The sequence below is a fragment of the Gouania willdenowi genome, chromosome 17 (genome assembly GCF_900634775.1).
Source record: "Gouania willdenowi chromosome 17, fGouWil2.1, whole genome shotgun sequence".
Lineage (NCBI taxonomy): Eukaryota > Metazoa > Chordata > Actinopteri > Blenniiformes > Gobiesocidae > Gouania > Gouania willdenowi.
The window spans coordinates 23,912,940-23,924,651 of record NC_041060.1 but is presented as its reverse complement, the minus strand read 5'-3'; the positions used below and the strand labels follow the sequence as shown (position 1 = coordinate 23,924,651).

The 11,712-nt window shown below is 39.3% G+C and overlaps 1 protein-coding gene across 1 annotated transcript in view; it reads right to left on the bottom strand.

Moving 5' to 3' along the window:
• Positions 1-478: 478 nt before the first annotated feature.
• Positions 479-11,712, bottom strand: part of LOC114478780 (cadherin-12-like) — a 35,833-nt gene continuing 24,599 nt past the window's right edge. Inside the window, exons 8-13 of the mRNA XM_028472059.1 lie at positions 11,018-11,271; positions 9,943-10,079; positions 7,198-7,319; positions 4,497-4,611; positions 2,440-2,700; positions 479-1,348 (exon numbers count right to left, since the gene is read on the bottom strand). Of these exons, the coding sequence (XP_028327860.1) occupies positions 747-1,348; positions 2,440-2,700; positions 4,497-4,611; positions 7,198-7,319; positions 9,943-10,079; positions 11,018-11,271 (1,491 nt within the window). The 3' untranslated portion in view covers positions 479-746. The remainder of the gene's footprint in view (positions 1,349-2,439; positions 2,701-4,496; positions 4,612-7,197; positions 7,320-9,942; positions 10,080-11,017; positions 11,272-11,712) is intronic.

The window sequence follows — 11,712 nt, the reverse complement described above, 5'->3', positions numbered from 1 at the left end:
ATGTTCACCCTCTTGTGACCGGGGTGGAGATTGCAGCGTCAGACCAACCACAATCACGGACAAACAGTATAGAGCAACGTACATCACAATTGAGGAATAATTCTTTGAAAATTTTAAATCCATAATTCAGATAAAAAACAACACTATTGGTATAGAAAAAGCAGGAAGCTGCCGACACTGTTAATGCATAAAAGCGTGAGATTATACATTATTAATCCATCGGATGATAAACGGACAGCGCTCTGATCAGCCTGTTTCACTTTATTACATTACATCACAGACGTGATCACACGCACATTAAGATGACAGCGCATTGTTTCACTGTAGTATGTTCCTGCTGATGCTGTCAGTGCTGCGTCACTATAGCGTGCATGAATGAATGAAAGAAGGAATGATCTGTCCAAGATAAAAGATGTCATCGGTAAATGAAAGGATTGCATTTATCCATTAATAATCTTTCTTTCTTAAACATGGCACGGTAAGAAGTTAGCCAGTGTTGTAGTACAACACACATAAATCCCGGAAGTTAGCGCGATAAGAGGAAATCCAGCTTCGTAGTACAGGCCCCATTGGTCCAAAACACAGTTTTCTTTTCGCTGACGTACGAATGAGACAAATCCTCTGTTTTGATGAAGTCTGTAGTAACCTTTTACCTCAACTTGGCTCTGAGAGGCGCTAACATCCTGATGATCACTGCAGTCACAATGAGAACCAACTGCAACCGTCTGTAATAGTCTGTTGTCCTCTCAGCTCTCAGACACGGTGTGTGTCTGTCTGTCCAGGATGCTGACCAGTGCTTTAAAGGGCAGTCCCCAGTCACCCAGAGAGCCAAAGTCTCCCAAGTCAGTAATGAATGACTCCCCGATGGAGCTAAGGGACCCAGGCCTTGAGCCTTCCCCTTCATAGGAAAAGGTCGCCAACGAATCGTATGGCGGCGCCCCAAACCCGCGTCTGCTCTCCTCGAGCCGATACTCGATGAACTCCCTGATGTTCTCAGATTCACTGGTAGCCGCTCGGCCTTGAGGAGAATACTCGCTGGTCATGGAGGCGATGACGCTGGCCGTGTGCCGATGGATGTCGGGTGAGAAGGCTTTGTCGCGATGACCGATGAGGTGCAGCAGGACGCCGTCACCGTAGCCGTTTGGCTCCTTATTGGAGGCACAGGTGGGTGAACGGGTACGGTGACATTGCGAGTGACGCAGGGTGCTCATGTCAAAGGCCTCAGTGTCGGCCTCGCCACCGCCTTCGTCATCGTAGTGGATGACATTGTCTCGGATGTCTTCTCTGGACGTCATGAGGGCCTCCTTGTCTTTGCGGCCCCATCGACTCGTAAAAAACGCCAACATAACTGCAATACAAAAAGATGAGTCAGAAATCAACCAGAGCCTCCAGTTAGTGGATTTAAAACATGTACTTTTCCTGAATAAACATCATCATCATGACACATAACACAATACACAACATGAACACAAAAAGGAACAAAAAAAACAACAAAAAGACACATTTCAATAACAGTAACAACACAAAATAATGACAAGAATGCACAGAAAGACAATAAAATGCACAAAATGAATAAAAATATATTAAATAACAAAAATACACAAAAAAGACGTCAAAAATAGGAGGGAAAACCCTGACACTGATGCTGTACAGACTGTTAGAAAAATGTGTGGAGGAGATGTTCTCCAGTGTGTTTTGTTTGTTTTTAGACCTTAATAGATTCATGTAAGAATAGGTTATGGGACATATTAGTTTAAAATGATGGCCGATGCAGCTCTACTTTATACATCTATACTGTCACGGCAGGAGAAACACGTGGATGTTTTATGTTAGCAGCTATTAGCCCTCCCTCCATCCTTTGTTCTCTGTCTCTGAAGCAAAGAAACTCAATGCCTTTAGGACTCACACCCGCACACACACACACACACACTAATGGACTGAGGTAGTAAGAACAAGACATATTTCCTAGATGGAAGTCACGCACAATCCTGCTTTCAGAGCTCAAAGAAGGTTCAAACAATAGAAACACACATGCGTGCACACACAAACACACACAATGTGGATGGAGTGATGCTTACATAACTCTGGGTTTATGTCCTCAGACATTTATAATGATAACAAACAGGACCTGTGTGTGTGTTCCTTTAAGATGGGAATATGAGCGATTCATCTCCTGCTACTATTTAATTCTTATTTTTCACTCACTTCACTTACATTTTTTGTAATTCTCTGAATCATTTAACGATAAGTGATGAAACAAAGACCTAAAATATCCTTTAAACCCTTTGCTGTCTGGATTGTTTTTAATTGTAGTTTTTGAGAACATTTGGATTCTTTTAAGGGATTTGTTTAAGCACAGAGAGTTCAAGATTTAGTTTAAATATGCTATGAATAGATAGTATAAACTATATCAGACAGACAGGTAGGTGAAAGGCTCACCAATGAGCAGAGCGACACACAGGAGGACAGCCAGCAGGGCGGCGATGCTGAGTCCCACAGGCAGCATGACGGTGTGGGCGGAGCAGCTGAGCAGGGGGCCGTGGGGCTCTGCACCCTCACAGGAGCACACCCTGATGGAGAGGGTGGAGGTGCTGCTCTGAGCTGGATAGCCGCTGTCCTCCACCACCACAGGCAGCAGGAACACATCCTGCACACGCTGCTGGAAGCCCGAGCGCCGGACCACGATCCCAGCAGTGTTATCTAGGAACCAGGAACAAACTGACGTCACAGTCGCAAGACCAGTAACCAAGATAGCTCCCATAGCAGAACAGTCAACCACCACCCAACACTATTTCTATTATCATTAATTTATTTCACACTGTGGACTATAACATTTTGTTGCACAGATTGCAAACATGTGTTGGACTGAATGGAAAAGTACAGCAATCGTTTAAGTCCTACTTGGAGGAGCGAAGTTATTTCGTAAGCATTGAAAACTTTGAATCTGACAGGTTAACGTTGTTCTGCGGGGTTCCTCAGGGCTCTGTTTTTAGACCCCTTCTGATTAGCCTTTATATGCTTCCTTTCGCACACATTTTACAGAACTGTAAGGTTGATTATCAGAGCTACGCAGGTGACACACAACAATATCTATCACTGAACCCAGATGACTATGGTCCCATAGAGGTGTAGTGTGAATGCTTAGAAAAGATAAACTGCTGGATGAGTGAAAATTTCCTTCAAATAAAGCATTACAAGATGGAGGTGATTGCCTTTGGTGACAGAGAGAAGAGGACACTGTCAGCGAGTACCTTGAGTCCTAGATCTTTAAAAGCTAAAGACCAAGTCTGAAACCTTGGTGTTCTAATGGGCTCTGATCTGACATCTAGCCGTCAGTTCAAATCAATCACAAACACAGAGGGTAAGGTTTAATGAGTTAGAAACATCAGGAGAAGCTGGTCCATGCTTTTATCTCCAGCAAACTGGAACAAAGAGTTCAGAGCACATACAGTTATAAAATCTTTACACTGGCTCCCAGTCAGCCTCAGAATAGACTTTAAAGTTCTGCTGCTGGTATATAAATCTATGAATGGGTTTGGTCTAGAATCCATCAGTGATATGTTTGTCAGGTATGAACCCAGCAGGTCTCTCAGATCTATGGACACAGGTCAGATAGTGGAGACCAGAGCTCACAGTAAACATGGTGACGCTGCTTTTAGTTGTTATGCTGCAAAGAAGTGGAACAAACTGCCAGCAGAGCTGAAGTCAGCATCACATCAATGTGAACATTCCAAAATAAATAAATCCAAGTTAAAGGCCCTCTTTTTCTCCACTGCCTATGATTGAGAGGGAGATGTATGAAATGCGTGATGCAGATAAATCAGATAAATTTGCCTTGCCTTGCCTATTTCAATTTTTTTTTTTTTACTGTTTTTAAAATTGTACTTCCATTTTTCAAATTCATATACATATTTATTACTTTTATTTATCTGTTCTTTATATTTATTCACCTTTTGCATTTCTTTTGTTTAAATATATTTTGTTATTTTTATTTTGTTTAAATATATTTAACTTTAATGTGCACAGTATGTGGTCAATAGAATTGGGAATTTGAGCTTTCCTTTGAAAAAAAAAAAAAACAATCATTTACTGCCCTCTAGTGTTATAAATATGACAGGATGGCTTTATGCAAGAAAACATCTATCTATCTATAAAGTAATTAAACTCTATTGGTACGGTTACCGAAGTACATGTACGTAGCGTTTTAGGATTAGGGTTAGGTTATAACCAAATATCGCAACAATTTTTGGGGTTAGGGTTAGGTTTGGTCTTAGTCATGCGTCCTAAACTGATCAATGACTGACCTATCACGTGACCTAAACTGGCCAAATAGGGGCACTGCTTACGGATAGAATGTCGGTGAATTGATACGGCAACCGTACAGCCACTGCCATTCCCATTTCATTTAATCACACTTGCTCGGAGTGTAAATCTGTCTCTTCTCAGTGACGACCCAGTCAGGCCTGAACCGTTTCTTTCTGTGATCTGTGACCTACTTCCAAAGTCTCGAACAGTGAAGTTTCTGTGTCGGAGCTCTTTGGGAGCCTTGAAGAAGAATCTCTGTCCGAGCGGAGGGGCATCTCTGTCCACAGCGCTGACAGTCTGAATGATCTGATCAGAAAAAAAACATAGAGTTAACATCCTAAGCTACGGATCACAGGGAACGCTAACTCAGTATCGCGATTATCCATCAAATGTGAAGAAAAGGATCCAGTGCAGTGATAAAACAGCAGTGCAGCATTGGAACAGGACAGTAGGAGGAAACACAGGGAGAGAGAAAGATTTTAACAGCAGCTCAAATAGTTTACAAAAAACAACAAGGCAGTGGCTATCCGTACGGTTGCCGTATCATTAGTACGGACATTCTATCCGTTTAGGTCACATGATAGGTCAGTCATTGGCCAGTTTAAGTCGCGTGACTAAGACTAAACCTTACCCTTACCCTAACCCTAACCCTAATCCTAACCCAAAAAATTGTTGCGATATTGGGTTATAACCTAAGCCTAACAGTAAGATGCTACGTACTTGTACTTCGGTAACCGTACCAATTGCACCGGGGGTTGTCTGTATGGCAACCGTACAAATAGACATTTTCAAACAACAACTATTCATTAATCAGTCTTAGAGCAGTATTTTGCAACAACTTTGCTACCAGAAGTCAAAATGTGAAGACAAGACTGTTTCATCAACATGTGACTTTTAAACAACCTGTGATACTAACATAAATAGTTACCTACTCAGAAAGTTATATGGATTAGTTATCTAGCGCTTTAATAGCTACCTAGTAATTTAGCTATGCTATTTATAAGTTACATACATCATTACTTTATCTCTTAACTGATTATCTATTTATTTGATTACTTAATAACCAAAATATTCAAATACTTGATTACATAATTACTTATTTAAGCACTTACTTATTTGTTACTTATTCATAGTTACATATTAGTTACTTTGTTACTTAATAAGCTTATTACTAACTTTTTTCTTTCTTATTTCCACCCTCATTCAGTAACTTATTTAATTAGTTAATTGCGTATAATTCACATCGTTAATAATGATAAGCTGCTCCAATCAGGGTTGTTAAAGCAGATCACATGACAAATTAAAAAAGGAGTCATTAATTAGTCCAGAAGCACTATTTCTTAATGAACTTTTGTAACAACATTGTTACCAAATGTTAAAATGATAAGACAAACAACATGTGAGTGTTAATATTCATATTGGTATTTGGCAATTAAAAATATCTTCCGCAACTCCTTTGTTATGGCACTCCTCCTAGGCTATTAATGCAGCACTAATGACACATATGTCATCTCATAAGGGCAATGTCAAGGATGTGCAGTCGAGTGTCAAGTTCGTACAAGTTCGATGCATACATTTATGAAAAGCTCATCTCAAGTGAGCATTTTATTTAATTGGACCGAAGCTGTACAATCTACCAGTAAAAAGATTGGTAGGGGTCAAAGTTCATGACGTCACATAAAATCCCCCAAAAATACTTTATTGTCCCTATAACTTGGCCACAAATTGAGATACAGTGCTCAGACTGGTAGCATTAAACAACATCTCCTTTCAATGTTTTTCAATCATTTAAGGTCAAGGTCAGTCTTCTGTTTTTCCTGCATTATTACTGTCATTTAATTAGTAAAAAGAACAAACTCTTCAACAAATCCAGATACAGGTTGTCATTTTTACCTATTTTTTTAAATTTTCAATTGCCAGATACGTATTCGGTCTTGCCGTGTTGATATTTATAATTGTTTATTTCATCTTGAATAAAATGTGGCTGTTAACTTCATTGTAACCTCCTTAAACAGCTTGTGATTGGTTATTGACAGAAGGGACTTATTAACTCATTGGTTTCTGAACTACATCAACACATTTTCAAAAATAATGACAAATACAAATCAAACTAGAGTGTTTGCATTTCCTGAAAAAAATGCAAGTGAAGATGGAGGTGCTGCCCCGCGTCGTTGAACACTTAGCATTAGCATAGCATTGACCTTGCACTAGCATTAGCACTAGTTAGCATTAGCATAAACCTGACATTAGCATTAGCCTAGCATTACATTAGCATTAACCTAGCATTACATTAGCATTAGCCTAGCATTACATTAGCATTAACATTAGCCTAGCATTGCATAAGCATTAGCCTAGCATTGCATTAGCATTAACATTAGCCTAGCATTGCATAAGCATTAGCCTAGCATTGCATTAGCAATGGCATATAATTAGCATTATCATATGCGTAGTTGGAAGGGTTGTAAGTCAAAAAGGGTTAAATATAGAGAAAGGTTGAAGGTGTTAGCTGAACATGTTAAAGGTTGAATGGTTAAAATCAGTTGAAGAATGGCTGAACAGCTGAAGTTCTAAGGTAAAGGTTTAAAATGTTGTAAATGGCTGATGTTAGATGTTATGAAAAAAAATTATTTGAAAAGTTTGATATTGTGAAATTGGTTGAAAATGTTGGAGTAGTTTAAGGACATGGAAGAATAATAACATAGTATAATATAGTATAGTATATTAGTAGTATATGAGGCATTAGTGAGGATGCCTCCTGCGTCCTGAGTCCAACACTGAAATAAAGGCCCAGCAAAGACAACCACTATCTGCATTTTTTTCTTCTTCTACTTTTGGTTGATTTCATTCTGTGTGTCTGAGGAAGACGTTAACATGTGAGGGGGAGGAGCTCACCTGCCCAACTCTGGACTTCTCACACATGAAGGTGTCAGAGGGAGCATCCAGCTCAGGTGGAAACTCATTCACATCCAGGACATTCACGATGACGCTGACTTTACTGAAGAGCAGAGGGTTGTCTAAGAGGAAACACAGAGATGATCAGTGGTTACACAAAGGAATCACATGATCATAGAATGTATTCATAATCAGTATGTCCCAGTTAGTCACCAAAGAGCCTCAGGTTGATTAAAAACATTTGCAGAAAACCAAAGGAATCACTGTAGGGCAAGTTTTTACAAGAGAATGGAGCTTTGATCCAGTAAAGGTTTTTATTCTAAAAAAATACACAGATTTATAGTAAAACTGTACAGTTCAGTGATGAGGCTTCATCACTGAATCACACATTTTTTTTTTAAATTCACTGCTTTACTTACAATATGCTGATAAATAAAATACCAGTTGTAGCCACAAGAGGATGACAAATACTGTATGATGAAAGCTTAGCTAACACAGTGGTCCCATCCTCAACCACCATTCTGTGGACTGGTACTGGTCTGTGAACCATATGGCCATGGATGACAAGGAGAAAAAAAAGTTTTTATTTATTATTATTTCTATGTATGTTACGAAATGTTTATTTTTGAAAAATGTGGCCCCATCCACTTTTGCGCTCACATAACCTAACAAAATTCACGCACAACCAGTGACGTGCAGTCAGGGTAGGCAAGGTAGGCAGCGCCTACTTAAGGGTGAATTGATATTTTGATTATTTGTTTTAATTATAATATAATTATTTATTTTTCAATTTCCGATAGCCTACAATACCTATGAGTTTTAAAGTGTCAGCATTTTGTGCTTTTCATAGCCCAAATCGCTATTTCTTAACCGCTGTAAGGCAGGAGGAGGCCACACCCCTTCTCAAAAGCATGTTGCTGCTCTGCCTCTGTTCCCATAGCGTGTTTTTATGTGTTTGCGCATGTGCAGTCAGTTCCCCAAGATGAAGAACATTTAACTGTGCTATACTAAATGCTATACATACGTTCACAGTGCATAAGTAAATTGATATCACGTGACCGCTGCTGCTACGTTCTCTAGCTAGTGGGTGGGATAACACTACAGGCAGGATGACAGCGCCAGAGACGATAAAGAAACTTTTTTTTTGAGGAAAAACAACAGCTTTTTAAAGATGGGAGACCAACACCTGAGTAACCAGAGCTTCAGCAAAGGTGGGGTCAGAACATTGTTTGTATTTTCTACAGTGAATGGTACAAAAGGAAGGATTGTCTTTGTGGATGCTCCTCACTGAGGCTGTTCCGAGTTGTTGTTGTTGTCATTTTCTCCGTGTTTCTGTGTTTCCAACACAAACAACGGATGCGTTGCCGTGTCATGAGATATATCTTGTTGGGAGAGAACGGAGGCTATATCGAATAATTGTTTATGTTTCTTTAATGGTGTTTTACGATATTGATTTTGTTAGATGGCTAAATGTGGATGTTGTTGGGTTTTTTCTTTCCTATTATGAATTTTATATTTTGATAAGCGCATCGAGATGACTTTGTTGTAAATTGTGCAATACAAACAAAGTTGAATTGAACTGAATTAACACTTTCCAGCAAAAACATATGGAATTGTCATTGGGTTTCGATTTGGAATGCCCTGCCTACACAACCCTACTGCTCACGGCACGTCACTGTGCTCATCCCACCCACAACAAGATTCTAACAATACACAATAATGCTCCAAAAACACAAAATTCACAGCAATACAAAATGAGAAAAAAAATTCAAAATAATTGCAAAAAATACATAAAATGAAAACAAAAACACACAAGAGACAAAAAAAAAACACTCAAAAAGAACACAAAAATACCTACATAACACAAAAACAACTACAAAAAGACACAAAATGTCTAGAAACACAAAATAACAAACCAGTTATGGTATAGAGAAGTTTCACTGTCACAGCAGGAGAGACAAGTGAATGTTTTATGTTAGTAGCCCTTCCTTCACATGTAACTGTTTCTACACTCACTGTGCGTTTTTGCTGATTCCAGCTAAAATACCAGCTTTGGCCACTTGATGGCGACACATACTCGACTACACTAAATAAACCAAAGCCACGTTAACCTTATTGGACTCAGGTACTGAACCCTGCAAGCTTCATCAGTGCATTCACTAATCCTTCTTCAAAACACCCATGTATATATTTTGTTCGGACACACACAAAAGCCTGGGATGATTTTTGTTCAAAACGGTTTAAATTTTCATAAATTAACATGTTAAAAATAAAATGTATCATTGTTATTGTAATTAATCTTCTAATTAACTAGTTCATCATGGAAACACATTTTGTGTGACACATTTTTACCGAGTGTGCTGAAACTCTGAGACTAACTCAACAAACCCCTATCGGAGTTCGATCGAACCCAGCTTCTTCAAATAAGACTGAATTGTTGGATTTAGTTTTAGCCTCCGAGCTACGAAAAAAAGATCAGCGACTAAATTTTGGGTCGCGACCAAGTCGAGAACCTCTAGAATCTCGATTAATATTTTGAATTCAAATACAAAAACCTATTTCAGCGGTGTAGCTTTAAGTCGTAAACAAAAAACTTTAGATAAAAACATGTGCATTTTATTTCATTTACTTTAAATCATGTTTGACATTTTTTCAATTGTACAACTCAGTCTTCTCTGTAACTGCTAATAAAAATGTCTAAATATGTCAAATTTAAATGATGACTACTGATCATTTGATGCTCACTGAGTTTTGTGGATACCACGGTGATGTTGTGCTGAGCGGCGTTTTCTCTGTCCAGTTGTTCATTGGTGGAGATGGTTCCTTCCAACGTGTCAATGTCGAAGCAGCCGTCTGCCTCTGTCTGCCACTCCAACGAATACCTGCACACACACACACACACGCACACACGCACGCAAGCACACAGACTTTATATCTTATTTTGTAATAAAATATTTGTTTTAGGGGTCACTGCTTTTGCCACTTCTCAGAACAGCATGAAAAGCACAGTTAGATGGATCACTAAGTGCGTTCTAACCCAGACCTTCCCCTAAACAAGCCCCACTACAGAACTCACTCACACGTGCTGTCCCTTGTAGGAGAAAAAGGCAAAAGTGGCACATATTGTTCAGCTGTTTGTTAATAAATGTGACATTTATCAGCAAATTCAACCTAGACTTGTCTTTCTGACACTTTATTGAGTTGAAAATATCAAGATTTATATCATATATCACCATTTTGAGAAAAAAATATTGAGATATGAGTTTTGGTCCATATCGCTCAGCGCTATCATCAACCCTTCCCTTATTAAAACACTTAGAAACATGTTTATAGATTAAGGTTCATGTCGACACAACAATGACTTCACAGAGAAAAACCCCCTAAAACTGAACTAATGCGACCACAAAACACTAAATGACTCAAAACGACAACGAAGACAGAAGATTTTAAAAAAACAACAAAAGGACACAATAACTACAAAATTAAACTAATAATAGACAAAAAAACAAAAAGACAAAACACATGAAAAAGACACAAAAAACGCTAAAACTGGGCTAATTACAACACACACTGTGCGATGCTGAACGGTGACTCCCGAGGGGTTTTAAACCAATGAGTGATCATGTTAACTGGTGACTCAGTATGACTGACTATGTATTATTAATATAATTAAGTTATAACTTTGAATGTGGTTCATTTTAAAAAGGCGTTGACATTCAAACACAAGCTTGAATAAATCCACAGGTACAATATCTTTCCAAAATTTGGAGCCAGTTTTAGTCCCACAGCTGAAACATAGAAGTGTGTTTATGATAGTCACCTGACCGCACTGCTGCTGGGGTCCAGATCCTGCGCCGTAACAGAACCGATGATGATTCCTGGGGGAGAATCTTCGTACACATCCATTACGTAGGATGCCCTGGTGAAGACGGGCGGCTCGTCCACATCCACCACGCTCACTTTGACTGTCACCGAGTCTTTGAAGGGTCCCAGGTGGAGGAAGCGGGAGTCTGGCTCTGCGTTGGAGGCCTCCACCCTAAAGGTGTATGACTTCTTAGTCTCGTAGTCGAGAGGCTGCAGACACAAAACAGGCTTCATAGAGGACAGGAGAACATGCAAACCACAGTGGAGACGCCCAAAGTCCTGAAATCAGCAACTTTGCAGCAAACAAAACACACACTTTGAATAATTCATTTTGCCTAACAACCATGACTGCATCTTGAGAGGGATCTCATTTAGTTATTGACATTCAATCACTCTGAAAGGAGACTCTCGTAGACCCAATCAAGGGTCTATCTTCAGTGGAAGCAGAAGAGGAACACTTTGATATGGAAATGTCGGAGAACCAATATCTCCTGCTGTGGGAGAACATTCACATTCGTTACAGCCCACGTGTGGAGCTCCATAAATCAACTCAGACCAAAACACTACATACAGACATCAAAGTAGCAAAAACAGACCAAAAACAAGTTAACAGCATAAAAAAGGGAGCAGGAACAAACTAAAAGCATACAA